This window comes from Pomacea canaliculata, linkage group LG8, assembly GCF_003073045.1.
Source record: "Pomacea canaliculata isolate SZHN2017 linkage group LG8, ASM307304v1, whole genome shotgun sequence".
Taxonomy (NCBI): domain Eukaryota; kingdom Metazoa; phylum Mollusca; class Gastropoda; order Architaenioglossa; family Ampullariidae; genus Pomacea; species Pomacea canaliculata.
Window position 1 is genome coordinate 25,526,693 of NC_037597.1, and position 20,167 is coordinate 25,546,859.

Below are 20,167 nucleotides of genomic sequence, written 5' to 3' on the forward strand. Positions count from 1 at the left end.
TTAGAACTAAAGGCACACGATGCTTGCCCTCCATTTACCTGGGCAATGATTTTTCTCATAGGATACTCTCTCAAATTTGCTTTGTGTAAAAAAAATGTTTGTAGACATTTCTTCGGAAATTTTTTTCATTTACAGCAAACCCTTGCATTTTATAATCTTTAAAAAAATAATTAAAAATTAGATTAGGACAGTTCTGTGACCTTTCCGTGAACGGTAGGAATAGAACTGCAAAATTTGTTGAGGACGGGTCAAACAGTAGACTTTAGTCCACGATAAGACATTTAATGACAACCTCGGCATCGAAAACGATGACGACCACCACCACAAGACAACAACTGTTAGGCTTTTGAACGTTCAGTTTATTGCTACTCAGAGGTGAACGTTCAAGTTAACATCAAGAGGTGTCTTGCCGAGTGTCACCGCCTTCATCAGCGATGGGAGCTCGCGGCCCTGATACAGCACGTGCACCTCGTAGTCGCCATGGAAACCTCGCACGGTGAACTGGTCGCCGGCGTCGGCTAGCACGCGCGTGACGTCTGTCATCCACTGTCTGTCCAGCAAGTCGATCACCCTCCGCCCTGCTGCTGTCAGCTGCATCATCATCATCATCATCATCGATCAATCAATCAATCAACAATCATCATCATCATCATCATCAATAAATCAATCAATAATCATCAATCAATCAATTAATCATCATCATCATCATCAGTAGCAGCAGCTTTAATTTAAAATTTAATGCACAGATTATCTCACATCAAGGTTATCTCCCTTCAGGAGGCTGGCAGGCTCCCCCCTCCAGTGCTCCCTATCCCAGCATCCCCACAGGAGGATGCCCTCCACGGCATGGTGGCTGTACAGGGCCTTCATGGCCTTCTCATAGAAGTCCGCTCGTCTGTTCTCGTCCCTTGCGTACACGTCCAGCTCGGTGGCCCAGATGGGCAGGCCTGCCTCGGCCAGCTTGTCCAGGTGTTGCTGAGACCAATGAGTTAATTTATTCATTCCACCCATCTGCTTTTACCTGCTTTATCTACTTTGTTAGTCCGTTTATTCAAATGTTTGTTGCTGATTAATTTTTAATCACAAACGTTTACTGTACGCTAACATTAATTCCACAGATGTATTGTTAGTTAAATAATTGACTATCTAGTTATTTTTGTTTAATTATACTCGTAAAGTTCTAAAAATTTATTTGTTTCATTTTATGCCTGTTTCTTGGAAACTAACATTAACCATAGAAGTATGTTGTCAAGATAGGGTTTTGCTGAGGGGATGTAAGAGGAAGGGAAGACAATTAGGATTCAGAGTTACCCACCCAGATGGCGTTAGTGTCCGGCTCCGCCTCGTTCCCGAAGTGACACTGAGCTCCAAGACCGTACAGACCGACGTTGGCCGCCTTGAAATGCTTGGCCTGCTCCAGGTAAGCCTTCTCCCCCCAAACACACACACGACCAAGTGCCCACAGACACACGGACAAACACACAAACACATATTCACACAGACGTTCACATGTGCATCAGTGATAACCTGTATCGAGTAACCTTTCAGCTTTTGTCAGACGGGGTACGATAATAGATAAAGGAGTGGAGAATGTGAAATAAACGATATATTTACTGCTAAATGGAACATTTTTATTTACAAATGTCTACATATTTATAGTACTTTGTATAGTAGTAGTCATGGTTACCAGTGTTTGTTATAGACCATTTTAAACGGCGAATGTATCCTGCTAAATATGTAGATTACAGTAGCTTAATTTATGTTTAATGGTTGGGTTAGTTCTGCACAAAGGTATCCACGGATTCTTCTTCAGACACACACAGAAGAAAGAAGATTGATAGAAGAGAGAGAGAGAACGGAATGGGAGAAAAAGAGAAAGACAAAGACGAGGAAGAGAGCCTCCTTACGTCTGTGGAGTAGGAGTTGGCGACGACATTGTAATCGTTCAGAAATAGCTTGACATTGGGGGCGGCCTTGTGGACATCCCGGAAGAGGTTGATGGTGAAGTTGGGGTCGTGGAGGCGGTTCTCGTACCACTGGCCGTGCAGCAGCTCGTTGTTGACATCCCAGTGCTCGAGGCTGCCACGACAACCACGGCTACCTGTTTACACCTGTCTGTCTCACCACCGCGACATGTTGACATGCTTGTCTAAAACGTCTACCTGCTGACCCCTGCTTGTCTAGCCAAGTTGTGCTTTGCGACACCTGCTTGTCTAATGATGACTACCTACCTGTTGATACCTATCTCGCCTGTTGACATTCGCCAAAACATAACTTTGTATTGACACCTGGCAAACTATGGCTACTTGTTGACAACCGTCTATTTATCATCTGACCCTAACTTCTCATCGACACAAAAGGTCATAGTATCCGACCATTATTACTATGGCTTGCAGTTCTTGCTATCATAGGTCTTCTTGTTCTGTTGAGAAGTTTTGAATCCTCGACCATGATACTCTATACAGCAAAGATATATTTCTGTCATGCTGATTACTGCTGCTTGAAAGGAGGAAGACAGTATCATGACGGTGTAGATAGAGTAGACAACAATAATTTTAAATAAAAAGTGTCCACACAGAGTAGATCCTTTCTCGGTGAAAAAAGTTTGAAGAAACGGACTTCTAGCATTGCCACATCAGCCCGCTGCTCAAGCAAAGGGACACTACTGCTATTTTCTTATCTTCAATCGGATGAGTTGTCTTCCCTGATCAGATTTGTGGTTTGTTTCAAAATACAGAAAAATGTTGCAAGACGAAATCTGAACACAGAACTCTGAACAAGCGAGTTTGTTGTTTGTGTGCGTGCGTGTGTGCTCGCGTGCAATTTTTTTTTTTACAGATTTCCGATGAAGAGGGAAAAACTCACAGCCCGCAGTCATGGCTAGTGTGTCATTCACATGATGCCAGATGGCCTTTCGCAGATCATCAACTGAAAGCGCCTTGACCCAACTCTGCACCGTCGACTCCACCGCCCACAAGAGGCAGTGACCTCTGACCTTCATGCTGCCCACAGAAGTGAGTGAGAATTTTAGTTTTGTCCCATCTAACGCAGATTCATCATCATGACAATTATCAATCATCATAAGAGGTTTTTCCGACCTTTGACCCTGCTATGTCACTCCAGAGAGTCTTGTAGCGTTGGCGGGGTACCTACCCGTGTCTGTGTAGACCGTCTATGAAGTCCAGCGCTGGCTTGTAGTTTCTAGCTCCCTGCACACACCGAACAGACTTGGAAATTTTAAAAATTGAACCTATTCGACCCACATACAACCGCATTGTACAGATAATCATGTGTCCACAAGCACACAAACACATTGACACACACACACTCTCACTCACTCACTGACTCACCCACCCTCTCATCAACTCACTCACCTGTGTGCCCTCTATGGCATACCACTTCAGAGCGTTGCCGGGCACACCCCAGTTAAAGTGCTGGTGAATGAAGTCCCTGTATTTCGTCATACCCGGGTTGTTGTAGTAGGGTACGCCCACTGCCATGCCGAATGGGAATGCCTTCTTTTTCTGGACAATCTGGCGATATAAATAAATAAATAAATAAATAAATAAATTTAATAAATAAATAAATAATACTGCAAGTCTCTTTGACGAAACTGTGGGACCACCTGATAAGTCTGTCCCCTACCCCATGCCATTTTTTCTGAGTACCCTTTTCTATTTATCCTTTCTCTCTCTCCTGATATGAGGTTGTGCCATTAATGAGTACGAATAGACATGATAATTACTGCAGTTTGTATCTCATAACCGTAGACAGATACAATGTCTAATTCCATATCAACAAAAATACCAATTTTGTATACAGATTGTGACTGAGTACACGTGTGTTTCACATACTGCTTCACATTGTTAGTAATTATGATGTCATGAGTCGTTGATATTAAGCTGATCAAGTGTTTAGTCTCTCTCCCAAGGAGGTAGTGTCACTACTGCGGTGATAACCAAAAAGGTCCTTTGTTCGCATTCACACAGAGAAAGAGAAAGAGTGAAGGAGGAAGAGAAACATACGTGGATTTGGACTTGTCTCTTGTCTACGCCGGCGGCTGTCGTAACACTGTAGATATAAAAAGTGTATGTATACAATAATTGTGTTTGTGTGCGATTCTGCATAGTAAAACAACTGACAAAGTGAAACATTTGCACGTGTCTCGATGAACACTATGTGTGTGAGTGAGAGATCAAACTAGTTGGTAAATATAAAGAAATGTCAATAATAAACGAGAAAAGGGGAAATAATGTAATTAACGAGAATGGAAAAAAAGGCCAACGCTTAAAAAGACTAAAACGGAAGTCACGTGACTGGAAAGTGCATGTCGCTCTTGCGCAGTCTGTTGATGGCGTCATCGACGTTCGGGCTCGCACCGGAAGGAGACGTTGACTGCACGGAGGTCTCGTCAACGACGAAGTTAACAGCGGGTGCAGGCCCCTGGTAGTAGATTCTAGCAGACTTGATGGCTGAAAACATTTGGAGCAAAGTCTGTGAGCATAATTCAAAGGTCAAATATGAAAAAGTTAAAAAATATATAATTAAGGTAAAATTTAGATGAACGTTGTACGTGTAGGCTTGTAGGTGTGTATAAACATCACTGACTTGTTGAACTATGAAAGGATTTTATAGACAGCTTAGAAATGCTTCCTGGTTAGCAATTATTCAACCTCTTCACTCAGACTATTTTGTCGATCCAATACAAAAAATAGTTCTTGTTCAAACACCAGCACGAGAAAAATAACTCTGAACCTTACTCACTCACTCACTCACTCACTCACTCACTCACTCACTCACTCACTCACTCACTCACTCACTCACTCACTCACTCACTCACTCACTCACTCACTCACTCACTCACTCACTCACTCACTCACTCACTCACTCACTCACTCACTCACTCACTCACTCACTCACTCACTCACTCACTCACTCACTCACTCACTCACTCACTCACTCACTCCACTCACTCACTCACTCACTCACTCACTCACTCACTCACTCACTCACTCACTCACTCACTCAAAAATTAAATGCACTCCTTTCTGCCCAATCACCCAGAGCTCTACCCGCCTGTAGTACTCACCTTTATCAGGGGCGGAGAATTTCCCTGTAAGGTGGATCCACCCGTCACTAACTCTCGCACCCGTATGCTCGGCAACCGTTGCATAGTCATCGGTGTTGTCTGCAGATTGAACACAATGTCAGTAGAACGGTTTCCTCTCCTAGGAGGCTTAAAAGAGGATGCTATTCGAAGAATTAAACAGTTATACCTGTATTTATCGTCAATAAAGAAGGGGAACAGTTATACAGAGAAGGACCTATGAGGGTATCAAGACCTACCCTCGAATTTTAAGTTGACCTCCAGCTGCACTGTCTGACCCTGGTTGTCGTCGTTCAGCAGGCGAATGTAGCCGCTGACAGTGTAGCTATGGCCCTGCTGCACCTCGATGGTCTGAGACGGTCCCTGCCATGTCTGCTCCCTGCCACCGAGGCAACATTAACTCTTATTTCTCATTGTAGTAACGATTGCTGCTTAAGCATCGATGGCAGCCATAGATACATATCGACAACAGTAAAAACTAAATATCAACAAAAATCAAAACTAAAGGTTGACACTGGCGTTTTAAGAGGAACCTCAGACAAACATCGGATGAAGACTTCTTCGTGAAGGACGTGCGACACACCTGATGTATTTCCGTTCTTACCTGCCTGTCACCTCCAAGGCATGCTGGCCGGAGTGTTTGTTGTCGGTGAGTGTGCACTGAATGCCCCAGCAGTCCCAGTTGGACGTGGATTCAAACCCTCCGTTGGTCAGCAGCTCGGCGCCCAGACTGACTGCGAGGAGACCAAGGAGCCACGGGACCCGTGCTGTCCACTTCGCCATGTTGAAACCAACTTCAACTTTTCACAGATTTTGCCTTTAAAATAGTCAGCAATGAATTCCAGACACGCACAGCCACCCCCCTGGTCAGACCTCGCATTATCTCGCAGGTCAAGGCTACCTACTACCTTATCAGATACAGGTGAAGTTTCTAGATTTTGCACTGTACATATGCCACCAACTTATTCATTCATTTATTTCTTTCTGTCCTCTCTTCTCCCATCGTTTTTCTGTTTTGTCGTCCATTCACCTGCTGGGCACCACATCGTTACCTCAAAGCCTGATCTCTCTAAATATTTGTAGTAAAAATTAAATTTATTTCTGACAGCTAAGACGATTTAAAATTGTGATATTACTTATGTATTCGTGTCTAGAGCCTTCTGATTATTTTCAATTAATGTGAATAATTCGAAACATTAATTCTATTGTCTACAGTGCATTTAAATTAAACATTAGTGATCATTCAACATTAGTGGTCATTAAACATTATCTGCTGTAGTTAAACACGTGTCTGTACTTATTGCATTTCATTATTAAAACTTTTGTATCAACAATTAAAGTGCACTCTACAGCAGGTGTAATATGTTGAGCAAGGTCGTGATGGAGATAATATTTTTTATTTGTAATCTAGTTCTACAAACTCTTGTGTGACTTACATGTAGATGTCGGATTCAATTGAATTCAGTCAAAAGAAGCTAAATAATCCTCTATCAGTATTTTTTTCCAAGACAAAAACATGTCGGCTTGAATGTCAAATTACTTATCAAATCGTCTTCAGTTTCTGACATCCAGACGTTCTGCGAGTAGTCTGATAAAAAGATACTTGGTTTGTGCAAAAATATGAATATTCATCAACATTGTAATTATGTAACAACCTATAGTTATCTAACATCCTTTAATTATGTAACAGGTCAGACTCGGGTGCTGGCATCTTTTACCGTGACGAATACATCTCGACCATCACCATGACTCGAACATGAATTCAGTTGAGAAATTTTGTTTACTTTGCTGTGAAAAATTAAGACATTATTGTGGTTTTACTGCTTTTCTTGGTTGTGCTGTTGGCATCCATTTATTGTTATTTATCTTAATCATCAAAGCCATCAATCAATCAAATGGAGAAGGGAAATCAGATCTCGTTACCTTTTTCAAAAATTAATGTTAAGCCGGTCTTTACATTTGTCGGTCCTCATCGTTCGGAAATACCTACTACAACTCAGGGTTCATCTCCTTGTCCTTTTCCCATCCGCTCACACGCTCCTTCGAGTTCTTGTATTGCTATTCAGTTCATGTTTGTATTGTTTGTATTTGATTGTGACGTCTACACCACACGGCCTCTGGGCTGATGTGAAGAGCACCCAGCTCACCTCCGTGCGGATAAATGCTGTATTCAAATCCTATTGTTTCCTTACTATTATTATCTTTTTATCTCCTTTACTCACCTTTTTTTCATTATTTACTTGTATCTTCCTCTTCGCTTTTGTCTATTCCACACACATACAAACACTTTAAAAAATACGCTGTAACTCCGTCTACTTGTATACAAAAGTTTAATCCATTGGCTGACTGTCAGATGGTTTGCACTGTCTACCGGACTAGCGTCCCATACTACGACTACGCTAAGACTACACTAAGACTACGATACGACTACGGTAAGACTGCAGTATGTCTACTCTAAGACTACGCTAAGACTACGGTAAGACTGCAGTATGTCTACTCTAAGACTACGCTAAGACTACACTAAGACAACACTAAGACTACGCTAAGACTACGCTAAGACTACGATAAGATTACGCTCATCGTCACACGCTAACGTGAACCGCTACGTTCGTCGCCGTTTTGCCCAAAGTGAATGTTTTCTTCAGCTGCTGGAGGTCATGCCCCTTGTACACCACGTGTACCTCGTAATCGCCATGGAAACCGCGCACCGTGAACTGCTGACCCGACTCCGACAGCGTGCGCGTCTCATCCGTCATCCACTCTTTCTCCAGAAGGTCCAGCACACGTCGCCCTGCTGCTGTCATCTGTGGAAAATGAATCACAGTCACAGCATCTCCACGTTTCAACATATATTGGAGCTCGTTGACATCATCATCATCATCATCATCATCATCATCATCATCATCATCATCATCATCATCATCATCATCATCATCATCATCATCATCATCATCATCATCATCATCATCATCATCATCATCATCATCATCCCATTAGATATTGAAGTTCATGGTTCAGGAACATGTAAACAGCGCCAGAAGCAAAGATGCACCATTGATATTAATGATTTGGTATTAATATTGATATTAATGATACAACTGACCTCCAGGTTGTCACCTGCAACCAGGCCGTGACTCGCCTCGCTGGGACTCTTGCTGTCCCAGAAGTTGTCGATGAGGATGCCTTCCACCGCCGGGTGGCCGTACATGGCGCGGAGAGCCTTCTCGAAGTAGTCCGCCCGCTTGTTCTCGTCGCGAGCGATCACATCCATCTCCGTGATCCAGATGGGAAGACCGGACTTAGCCAGCGTGTCCAGACGTTGCTGTCAGGTTTAAACACGCACAGATATGCAAATAAACAAACAAACAAACACACACCCACACACAAATATCACCTTGAGTTTCTTTTAGACCACAACATCATATACAGTGTATTATTTGTACAATGCTGATTGTGGCGGATGGAGATGGGACGTCATGCACGAGTCATGTGACTAAATTTTTTATTTAATTTTCAATCAGACATATCTACAAACATTTGTACGATAAGAGGAATAAATGACAGACAAAACAATCCTACTTTGATGACGTCAGGGTCTGGCTCTTGCTCTTGCGGGAATCGACCTTGTGCTCCCAGAGCTGACAGCCCCACATCGGCTGCTTTGAACTTCAGCGCCTGTTCAAGGTAAGCCTGGACAAGACAACGCCCTGTGATAATTGTTCAGAAGAAAATATAAACAAGTTCAAGAATTTAAGAGTCTATTTTTCAATAGTTTTCTATTTTTATCTCGATCACCAAAAAAAAACGTTTCTCTAAAATTAGTAACACTCACATCCGTGGTGTCGCCCCATCCCACTACATTGTACTCGTTGAAGAAAAGCCTGAGGCTGGGGTCGTAGTTGTGAACATCACGGTACAGCTTGATGTTGAAGTCGGGATCCCGTAATGTATCCTGATACCAGTGTCCGTGCAGGATCTCATTGTTGACATCCCACATGTGGATCCTGTCGCAGGACATTTATTCTTTTTAAATGCGTCGACACAAATTAAATGACTTATCATTTGGAGATACTTGTATTCTCATAAACATCCCAGAAAGCAAGCAAGATATTGTACACCCCCAGCACGCACTTTGACTATACTCAGTGTCGGCCGTTGCACATGACTGGAGAGGTGGAACATAAATAATTTTTACATAGATATGTTAAAGAAGTCCAAAAACACAAGAAATGGATCCATGTAATCTAGCCGATGCCCTATTTGATTTAAATTCTCATATACATGTACACCTTCTGGTGAAGCAGAATTACAAACCTTTTCCTGACTGTAATGCACGTCATTGTAAATCATTTAATCAAAATTGATTTTCCAAAATCAGAGCTCCTCAATCTGTCCAACATAACCCTAAAGCACATGTTATGTCTTTAATCTGATTCAGCCAATTTATTTATTTATTTTTTGTTTTCTTTTGTTTTGTTTTGTTTTGTTTTGCTTTGTTTTGTTGTTTGCTCCGAACTAGAGTCTCGACTTTGCTGAGTGACTTCTTTGAGGGTTGCTGTATCGAGCTAGACCAGGGGTGGGCAATTAATTTTCCCAAGGGGCCGCATGGGAAATTGGGATGGTTTTAGAGGGCCGGACTAATATAGTTAACTCAGTTTTACCCAATACTGTATATATAGTATATATACTGGCGGGCGGGCCAGCTGGAGGGCAGATCAGACAGGAGGCGGGCCGGATGCGGCCCCCGGGCCGCCCCTTGCCCAGGTCTGAGCTAGATAGTCTGTCACCCATGGCCTGTTCAGTAACCTGTCGGCCCACCTCACCAATCACCCCGACTCACAAGCCCTTGGTGATGTTCAGAGTTTCATAGACATGGTGATACACAGCTGCCAGCAAGTCGTCTTTGGACAGAGCCTTCACCCAGCTCTGAACGTAGTTTCCATCGGACCACAGCAAACAATGGCCGCGCATCTGGATCCTAGAATAAAGTACTTGTGTAAGATGACCTGTAGGCTAATACAGCACTGACTAATTTACCACTTAGATGTTAGAGGACTACCATGGAGATAAAGCACTTGTTAAGGGACTACCATGGCAATAAAACAACGGAATTCAATGAGCAGTCACTTGTCTGATGATGATTATGGTAACATAATATTGTTAGATGTTAGATATACTAGATAAGCATTACGGTAATAAGTATTTGTTATTAAATGACTAATAGCCACAAACCACTTGTTAGACGGTTATTACATCAATAAAGCACTTGTTAGAAGACCTAAACACCTGAGCATTGTTAGAGACTGTTTGAAGATACTGGTCTATGCTGTGTGTGTAATGTAAAACACTTTGGGTCGAGTGAAGATTCGTTTCATCATATGTATCCGTGCCCGACTTTGTTTTAAACTTCACAGGTGAGCTACAAGAATCGCGGGGTACGATAAATAGGGATAGTACAATGGAGACCTTCCACTTACCCATGTTTTTGAAGTTCTCTTATCATGTTGAGCGCTGGTTCATAATTCTTGCTGCCCTGGTGACAAGATCGAGCTTCTGTTTGACTAAACATTTATCAGAAAGATGTCAAGACAGGAGAATAATGAACTGGTTTGAAAATGGCTTTGTGATGGTCCTAAATAGATGTTTTGACATTAAGCAGCAGAAAACATGGATTAATAATTAATATAAACAATAAAGCTTCAACAGGGGTGTAGTTATAAAGGGAAGCTGGAATCGAAAGTAACCATGAACGGAAAACAATGCAGGGGTATCTTCTAGGTGCCAACAGGTTCAGTCTTGGAGGACTAGTACGACATCTGGAAGTCTATTGGCTTGCATTCTATTCGTGACACTGTCTTCATGTCTGGTAAGGGGGACAGGATCCTAAGACTGCGACTAAAGCAACCTCGGAGACAGCCATCCAACTCCAGGGATAAGTGTCAGGACCAATACCTGCTGCGGTTCCGTGGCGTACCACTTGAGTTCGTTTCCTGGCCAAACCCAGTTGAAGTGGCGGTTCAAAAAGTCGCTGTAAGCTTTCTTGGTGGGATCGAGGTAGAGGGTGGAGGTTCCGGTGCCAAAGGGAAAAGACTTGCGGGTCTGAAGGACGTGGATTTGAACATCTCCCGCATTCACGTTAGACGCTAGCGTCACACTGGAACCGATGTCACACTCAGTTCTTATTCTTTCTGGCATGGCATGTGAAGAAGTCGATGGACATACATGTAAAAAAGGTTCAGCAATTTATTAATCAACACATTAAAATTTTTGAATACAGAAGACAGGATTGTCCTGTGACTAATTTCAATTCTCAGACTCATTCTTTCTAAAATTGTGTACAAACGAGGATTCATCAATACATTGGCAATGTCTGCTGTTGTTGGAAACAGAAATTATAGTATACCATAACTAAGGCACAGCCGAGCCAGCCATCACAGCAAAACTGCCTTGTAAACAGATGCCACACGTAGAGAAAACAAGCTTACCTGAGACGAGATTTGTACTCAGGATGGCAAATCCTATTTGTACTGGGGATAAGCGCTAACAGTCGCCCAACCAAACCCCACAAATTATTTGTAGGTTGGTTTGTTCTGATTATTTTGTGGTATCAAAGTGCTTCCACCTTGAGGTCATTTCTCATTATCGGGGCAAAGGGAAGGGAGGGAGGAAACAGGTATCGGCTCCCAAATTATTTATAACAAATCTTTTGTACTTAACAAAATGACAACCTTAGTAATAAGGTTCGAATAGATTGGAGAGAAAACACTTACTTGAAGTGAATGTCGCTTTTACGAACAGTTTCGATGACATGTTGAGTGACGTTGCGCCACGAGCCACTGGCGCCCACTTCCTCCACCGAGGCATCATCCACTTCAAAGCTAACATCCGGGCTCGGACCCTCAAAGTAGATCCGCACACTCTTTATCTCTTCAAAGAAAAAAAGAATTAAATTAAAGAATTTTCGGGGTAAATATAAACCGATGGATATAAGAACTATCTAATTACAGTGTAATATAATACGAAATGAGTTTGGGTTTAACACGGACGCGAAAACTGTGTCAACATAAACTTCAATGTGTGCATCCTGTAAGTAGCAATAAGCAATATTTACAAGAATGTAGGTGTATTTTACCTCTGTCAGGTACGCGAAAATTGCCAGAAACACTGGCCCATCCGTTTGCTACCCGTAAAGAGCTTCGTACAGCTGCAGCCTGGTAGGTGTGGGAGTCGTCTGGAAAACAGAAAGTCTGTTTTATTTCTACTCTTTGAAATCAGAAATAGTTTTAGAGTTCGGTTTCTCTCCAACTCCACTTTTAAGTACGTACACACACGCACACACATGCACACACACACACACACACACGGTCATTCACGCATGCGGTACCCGGGAAGGTGTAGTCTAGCGACACTTGCACGCTCTGTCCCTTGTTGTCGTCGTTGTGTAGTCTGATGTAGCCGCTGACTCTATAGGAACGCCCCGGGTCACGTGGATAAACTGTGTCGGCCCCTGCCATGCTTCCTGCCTGAAAAATAATTGAAAATGGAATCTTTTCAAAATCTTTTGAAAGACCACATGACATTTTTGACTGCTTTTGATTTCTTCCCTTGTTATCTCGTTCGCCAGAGTGACTGCTGATGAGCGCAATCCTTACTTTAAGGACCAGTTAAATTGGGGAATTATTTGTTATAAATTACTACAAATGAGGCAGATGTCGCTTACATACCGTATGAAAAGACAAATATTTGTCAAAAGAAGACCTATTCCCTACTCCACTCTCCTATTTTCCCTGCCTTCCCCCTCCCTCTCATGTTGGCAGAGGATGACTATCTCTCCATGGTAGAGCTTTGGTTGCTGACTGCGTAGACGACAGTACTTTCAGTTTGTTAGCTTCCATTATTCCCTGCTGTAGATTGTACATCTATAACCAGGTAGTGGGGGGTAAGGTAGAAAGGGGGAGACAAAGTTACATCTCACCTGCCAGTAACGAGTATTGAGTGCTGACCACTGTGTCCAGTGTTGGTCAGATTGCATTTCACGGGACTCCAGCATTCCCATCCTGTCAAAGACTCGAAGTTTCCATTTTGTAGTATATTCTGACCAGCTGACCACGTGATCAACGCGAGCCATAAAACTAACCGTACGGCGGCAGTTCGTGTCATCATCACCATCGAGCAATATAATGTGGATGAACGAGCTACAAGCAAACAGATTTCTGGTTCATTCAAAAGGTTATAGTTCACTTTGTAAGATACGCCCAGTGGCTTGAAGAAGAGTAAGAGACGAAATGGTCTAGATGAAGAATGTCTAATAGGTCATGGTGTACTGGATCTTCTTTTGGAAAAGGACCCTTGCTTTCCCTGAAGGTTCGATGTCGCCAAGGATTGAACATCACCTTCCTCTGACCCCCACCCATTATTTCAACCTCTATCCTGACAAAACTAGGAGCATCCATTTCTTTTTGTTGTTGTTATTTTAAGCTTTTTCTTAATTTATCCCGACATTTTTATTTCCGAGCAAGCTGGTCTTCACCTCCACAGAGATAAGAGTGTCATTGTTTAAGACACAAAGTTTATCCACTCTCCCATCGAAGCTTTAGTGCAAGGTCTGAGTGCATTTCATTTATGGAAGGTACAGCCTACACTGCCATTGCTTTCTAAGATAAGTGACTTCAGTGACCCGACAAAAGGTTACACTTGAAACGAGGAAAAAATTCCTTAAAATAATTTGATGATAAGCTTTAAGTCAGTAAGTCGTACGCTTTTTTAATCAATGTTACTGCGAGCAGAGCTTCTTGATGATGATGATGATGACGACGACGACGACGATGAGGGAGAGGCAATCAGTTTTCTGATGGTCTAACTACGCATGATCGCTTTACCTTTTTAAACATAAACAAAAGTTCGCTTTCTCTGTCTATCAAACAGGTGAGTACCTCTCGTGCCTCCCCCCACAGACAAAGTCTGTTCTGTGTGTATTCACCATCCTTCCCTTTGAATCTGTTGGTGCAGAAGAGATAAGAAAAGTCCTAGAAAAATGAAAACAGAGATAAACAGGGAGATAACTAATAAAACTGTTCTTATCCTGATTAAGATTCTTGCTACTTGTCCATGATAAGAAAACATTGACTATTTGAGTCAAAGTATTTATTTTGACTAATTAGTAAATACTACGACAGGTGATTTAACAGAGGGTTACATTTATACAACTTTTATAGACTCAAGGGAGACAAGTAATGTTTATGCTCCACAAGCTAGCGGGAGGGGACTCTGGGTTGAACTCTTGACTTTGCATTCGTAAGGGAAAGGGGAGGGAGAGCTCATTATTAGTACTATATTATAACTATTATTGCTTTGCTTACAGAGTGTGACGACTTATCTATATGTGTCAAGGTACTCACTCTCAACTGTGTAATTATGCACATGTGTGTGTATGTCGCCAGAATCTATTCCCTTTCATCTCACATAATTCTTCCCTCTAGTGTGCTGGCGTGTCATCATACCTATAATTGCCCTTGTGGATGAATAAAGTTGTATTGAATTGAATTGAATTGAATTATCTCCCTTTTATGTCCATGTGTCTGCTCTTTTCTCGTTCGCTTCTCTCCTCACCTGCAGGGCTCACCTGAAAATGTTGTCATCACACGCGCACACGTGACTTTGTTTCAGGCTACGAGAAGGCGCCTCTAGCTCTGAGGACTCACTACAACGTTGAATAAATGCTGTATTCAAATCGTTTGGTTACTTACTGTTATTATTTTTTTATCTTCTTTACTCATCTTTTTTCATTATTTACTTGTATCTCCCTCTTCGCTTTTGTATATTCCACACACACACCACACACACACCACACTTACTTTAAAAAATACGCTGTAATTCCGTGTACCTGTATAAGAAAGTTTAATCCATTGGCTGACTGTAAGCAGATGGTTCGCACTGTCTACTGGACTAGCGTCCCACACTACGACTACGCTAAAACTACGCTAATCGTCACACGCTAACGGTAACCGCTACGTTCGTCGCCGTTTTGCCCAAAGTGAATGTTTTCTTCAGCTGCTGTAGGTCATGCCCCTTGTACACCACGTGCACCTCGTAATCGCCATGGAAACCGCGCACCGTGAACTGCTGACCCGACTCCGACAGCGTGCGCGTCTCATCCGTCATCCACTCTTTCTCCAGAAGGTCCAGCACGCGCCGCCCTGTTGCTGTCATCTGTGGACAATGACTCACAGTCACAGCATCTCGACTTTTCAACATATTTTGGAGCGCATTGACGCGCTAGATATTGAAGTTCATGGTTCAGGGACATGTAAACTGCGCCAGAAGCACCCTGGATTTTAATGATTTGCCTGTGATACAACTGACCTCCAGGATTGTCGCCGACGACCAGACCGTTAGTCGCCTCGCTGGGACTCTTACTGTCCCAGAAGCTGTTAAGGAGGATGCCTTCCACCGCCTGGTGGCCGTACATGGCGCGGAGAGCCTTCTCGTAGTAGTCCGCCCGCTTGTTCTCGTCGCGAGAGGTCACATCCATCTCCGTGATCCAGATGGGAAGACCGGACTTAGCCAGCGTGTCCAGACGTTGCTGCCAGGTTTAAGCACTCACAAACAAACACGACACACACACACACACACACACAAATATTCCCTTGAGTTTCTTTTGGACTACAACATCATATACAGTGTATTATTTGTGCGCTGCTACATTTGTAGGATAAGAAAAGAACTGACAGACAAAACAATCCTACTTTGATGACGTCAGGGTCTGGCTCTTGCTCTTGCGGGAATCGACCCTGTGCTCCCAGAGCTGACAGCCCCACATTCGCTGCTTTGAACTTCAGCGCCTGTTCAAGGTAAGCCTGGACAAGACAACGCCCTGTGATAATTGCTCAGAAGAAAATATAAAGCAAGTTCAAGAATTTAAGTGTCTTTTTTTTCCCACAGTGTTTTCTATTGTTTATCTCAGAAAAAGAATGAGAAATTGCTGAGTAACACTCACATCCGTGTGTCGCCCCATCCCACTACATTGTACTCGTTGAAGAAAAGCCTGAGGCTGGGGTCGTAGTTGTGAACATCCGGTACAGCTTGATGTTGAAGTCGGGATCCTGTAATGTATCCTGATACCAGTGTCCGTGCAGGATCTCATTGTTGACATCCCAGATGTCGATCCTGTCGCAGGACATTTATTCTTTTTAAGTGCCTCGATCTAAGAAAGTTTCGATGACTGTAGTAGATACAAACTAAATGACATATCATTTCGAGATACTTGTATTCTCATTAACATCCCAGAAAGCAAGCAAGATATTGTACACCCCCGCACGCACTTGGACTTTATATTCTGTGTCGGCCGTTGCCCATGACTGGAGAGGGGAATTACAAATGCACATCATTGTAAATCATTTCATCAAAATTGATTTTCTGAAATCAGAACTAATCAATCTGTCCAACACAACACTGAAGCAAATTTTATGTCTTTAATCTGATTCAGCCAATTTATTATTACTATTTTTATTTTTATTTATTTATTTACTGTTTGCTCCGAACTAGAGTCTCGACTTTACTGAGCGACTTGTCGGCGGGTCGCTGTATCGAGGTAGATGGTCTGTCACCCGTGACCTGTTCAGTAACCTGTCGGCCCACCTCACCCCTCACCCGACTCACAAGCCCTTGGTGATGTTCAGAGTTTCATAGACATGGTGATACACAGCTGCCAGCAAGTCGTCTTTGGACAGCGCCTTCACCCAGCTCTGAACGTAGTTTCCATCGGACCACAGCAAACAATGGCCGCGCATTTGGATCCTAGAATAAAGTACTTGTGTAAGATGACCTGTAGGGTAATACACCGCTGACTAATTTACCACTTAGATGTTAGAGGACTACCATGGAGATAAACCACTTGATAGGGGACTACCCGGCAATAAAACAATGGAGGGATTCAATGAGCAGTCTGCTGATGATTATGGTAACATAACATTGTTAGATGTTAGATAATCATTACAGTAATACGTAAATGATTAATGGTCACAAATCACTTGTTGTTAGATAGTTATTACAGAAATAGAGCACTTGCTAGATGACCTAAATACCTGAGCATCGTTAGAGACTGGTCTAAGCTGTGTGTGTAATGTAAAACACTTTGGGTTGAGTGAAGATTCGTTTCATCATATGTATCCGCCGCCCCACTTTGTTTTACACTTCACAGGTGAGTTACAAGAATGGCGGGATTCGATAAATAAGGATCTTACGATTTGTGGAGACCTTCCACTTACCCATGTTTCTGAAGTTCTCTTATCATGTTCAGCGCTGGTTCATAATTCTTGCTGCCCTGGTGACAAGATGGAGCTACTGTTTGACTAGACATTTATCAGAAAGATGTCAAGACAGAAGAATAATGGACTGGTTTGAAAATGGCTTTGCATTTGTGATGGTCCTAAAGTGATGTTTTGACATTAAGCATCAGAAAACATGGATTGACAATTAATATAAACAATCAAGCTTCAACAGGGGGTATAGCTATAAAATTAAGGGAAGCTGGAATCGAAAGTAACCTATGAACGGGAAACAATGCCGGGGGTATCCTCCAACTGCGAACAGGTTCAGTCTTGGAGGACTAGTATGACATCTGGAAGTTTATTGGCTTGCACTCGATACGTGACACTGTCTTCAGGTCTGGTCCGGGGGACAGGTATCTTAAGACTGCGACTAAAGCAACCTCGGAGGCAGTCATCCAACTCCAGGGATAACTGTCAGGACCAATACCTGCTGCGGTTCCGTGGCGTACCACTTGAGTTCGTTTCCTGGCCAAACCCAGTTGAAGTGGCGGTTCAAAAAGTCGCTGTAAGCTTTCTTGGTGGGATCGAGGTAGAGGGTGGAGGTGCCGGTGCCAAAGGGAAAAGACTTGCGGGTCTGAAGGACGTGGATTTGAACATCTCCCGCATTCACGTTAGACGCTAGCGTCACACTGGAACCCAAGTCACACTCAGTTCTTATTCTTTCTGTCGTGGTATGTGAAGAAGTCAATGGATATATATATATATAGAAAGGTTCAGCAATACATTAGCAACACATTAAAATTATTGAATATAAAAAGAGGATTGCCCTGTGACTAACTTTCAATCAGACTCTAGAATTGTGTACAAACGAGGATTCATCAATGTATTGGCAGTATATACTGTTGTTGGAAACAGAAATTATAGTATTACATAACTAAGACAGAGCTTGATAGTAAGGTTCACATAGACTGGAGAGAAAACACTTACTTGAAGTGAATGTCGCTTTTACGAACAGTTTCGATGACATGTTGAGTGACGTTGCGCCACGAGCCACTGGCGCCCACTTCCTCCACCGAGGCATCATCCACTTCAAAGCTAACATCCGGGCTCGGACCCTCAAAGTAGATCCGCACACTCTCTATCTCTGCAAAGAGAAAAACGAATTAAATTAAAGAAAAAAATTAAGAATTTTCGGGGAAAATATGAACAGGTAGATATTAGAAATATATAATTACAATGTAACAAATAAGAATATAATACGAAATGAGTTTGGGTTTAACACTGACGCGAAAAGTGTGTCAACATAAACTTGAAACTGTGCATCCTGTAAGTAGCAATAAGCAATATTTACAAGAATGTAAGTGTCTGTTACCTCTGTCAGGTACGCTAAAAATGCCAGAAACACTGGCCCATCCGTTTGCTACCCGTAAAGAGCCTCGTACAGCTGCAGCCTGGTAGGTGTGGGACTTGTCTGGAAAAACAAAGTTTTAGAGTTCGGTTCCTCTCCAACTCCACCTTTAAGTAAGCACACACATGCACACAGATGCACACACACACACACACACACACACACACGATAATTCAGGATGCGGTACCCGGGAAGGTGTAGTCTAGCGACACTTGCACGCTCTGTCCCTTGTTGTCGTCGTTGTGTAGTCTGATGTAGCCGCTGACTCTATAGGAACGCCCCGGGGTCACGTGGATAAACTGTGTCGGCCCCTGCCATGCTTCCTGCCTGAAAAATAATTGAAAATGGAGTCTTTTCAAAATCTTTTGAAAGACCACATGACATTTTAACTTATCTCGCTCGCCAGACTCACCATCGATAAACTTAATAGTTGGAAGGGGAGACAAGGCATTGGTAAGATAAAACGCAAAATGACATCTCACCTGCCAGTAACGAGTATTGAGTGCTGCCCACTGTGTCCAGTGTTGGTCAGATTGCATTTCACAGGACTCCAGCATTCCCATCCTGTCAAAGACTCGAAGTTTCCATTTTGTAGAATATTCTGACCAGCTGACCACGTGATCAACGCGGACCATAAAACTAACCGTACGGAGCTAGTTAGTGTCATCATCACCATCGAGCAATATAATGTGGATGAACGACTCTATGACGAGCTACAAGCAAACAGATTTTTCCTATTTATCCCGATATTTTCATTTCCGAGCAAGCTGATCTTTACCTCCACAGAGATAAGAGTGTCATAGTTTAAGACACAAAGTTTATCCACTCTCCCAGCGAAGGTTTAGTGCAAGGTCTGAGTGCATTTCATTTATGGAAGGTACAGCCTACACTGCCATTGCTTTCTAAGATAAGTGACTTCAGTGACCCAGCAAAAGGTTACACTTAAAACGAGGAAAAAATTTCCTTAAAATAATTTAATGATAAGCTTTAAGTCAATAACTCGTACGCTTTTTAAATCAATGTTAGTGCGAGCAGAGCTTTTGATGATAATGATGACGAAGACGACAATGATGATGAGGAGGAAGAAGAGGAGGACGACGACGACGAGGAAGAGGGAGAGGCGATCAGTTTTCTTCGCATGACCACTTTACATTTTTATATTCGCATATTCGCCCATAATTTCAAATTTAATGTCGCTTTAAATGATTAGATGAGAGGGCCATGATCTCTTTGCTAAGATAATTTTAAACAATTTAATTTAATTTAATTTAATTTAATTTAATTTAATTGTGGCATCCGGGTTGTTATCGTTTTCACGCCGCCAGTCACAATGGGACTGTGAACATTTGATTCCAATGGTCGCGAGTCCAATGGCCGCCATGA

At 42.6% G+C, this 20,167-nt stretch overlaps 2 protein-coding genes across 2 annotated transcripts; both read right to left on the bottom strand.

Annotated features, from left to right (window-relative positions):
• Positions 1–341: 341 nt before the first annotated feature.
• On the bottom strand, positions 342–19,566 carry LOC112571126. Its single transcript, XM_025249938.1, has 23 exons — positions 19,267–19,566; positions 18,972–19,111; positions 18,749–18,847; positions 18,364–18,520; positions 17,864–18,065; positions 17,374–17,429; positions 9,948–10,085; positions 8,940–9,111; positions 8,687–8,797; positions 8,211–8,429; positions 7,696–7,911; positions 5,712–5,881; positions 5,347–5,486; positions 5,090–5,188; positions 4,318–4,472; positions 3,375–3,533; positions 3,154–3,209; positions 2,866–3,002; positions 2,232–2,250; positions 1,908–2,079; positions 1,316–1,426; positions 757–975; positions 342–591 (listed from the first exon to the last, which is right to left on the bottom strand). The coding sequence occupies exons 1-23, from the start codon at positions 19,458–19,460 to the stop codon at positions 370–372; spliced, it is 3,363 nt and encodes a 1,120-aa protein (XP_025105723.1). The 5' UTR covers positions 19,461–19,566; the 3' UTR covers positions 342–369.
• LOC112570714 (endo-1,4-beta-xylanase A-like) lies at positions 2,917–5,938 on the bottom strand. Its single transcript, XM_025249293.1, has 8 exons — positions 5,712–5,938; positions 5,347–5,486; positions 5,090–5,188; positions 4,318–4,472; positions 4,026–4,071; positions 3,375–3,533; positions 3,154–3,209; positions 2,917–3,002 (listed from the first exon to the last, which is right to left on the bottom strand). The coding sequence occupies exons 1-6, from the start codon at positions 5,888–5,890 to the stop codon at positions 3,427–3,429; spliced, it is 726 nt and encodes a 241-aa protein (XP_025105078.1). The 5' UTR covers positions 5,891–5,938; the 3' UTR covers positions 2,917–3,002; positions 3,154–3,209; positions 3,375–3,426.
• Positions 19,567–20,167: the final 601 nt, after the last annotated feature.

Bases quoted from the DNA above. Each gene is read 5' to 3' on its own strand.
- LOC112570714 (XM_025249293.1), bottom strand. From the start codon at position 5,890: ATGGCGAAGTGGACAGCACGGGTCCCGTGGCTCCTTGGTCTCCTCGCA. The intron at 5,487-5,711 runs GTAAGAACGGAA...CCTCGGTGGCAG, and splicing joins GCCTTGGAGGTGACAGGCAG to GGAGCAGACATGGCAGGGAC. The intron at 5,189-5,346 runs GTAGGTCTTGAT...TTCAATCTGCAG, and splicing joins GGTCAACTTAAAATTCGAGG to ACAACACCGATGACTATGCA.
- LOC112571126 (XM_025249938.1), bottom strand. From the start codon at position 19,460: ATGGTGATGATGACACTAACTAGCTCCGTACGGTTAGTTTTATGGTCC. The intron at 10,086-17,373 runs GTAAGTGGAAGG...ACTTTATTCTAG, and splicing joins AGAGAACTTCAGAAACATGG to GATCCAGATGCGCGGCCATT. The intron at 9,112-9,947 runs GTGAGTCGGGGT...GTCCTGCGACAG, and splicing joins CTGAACATCACCAAGGGCTT to GATCCACATGTGGGATGTCA.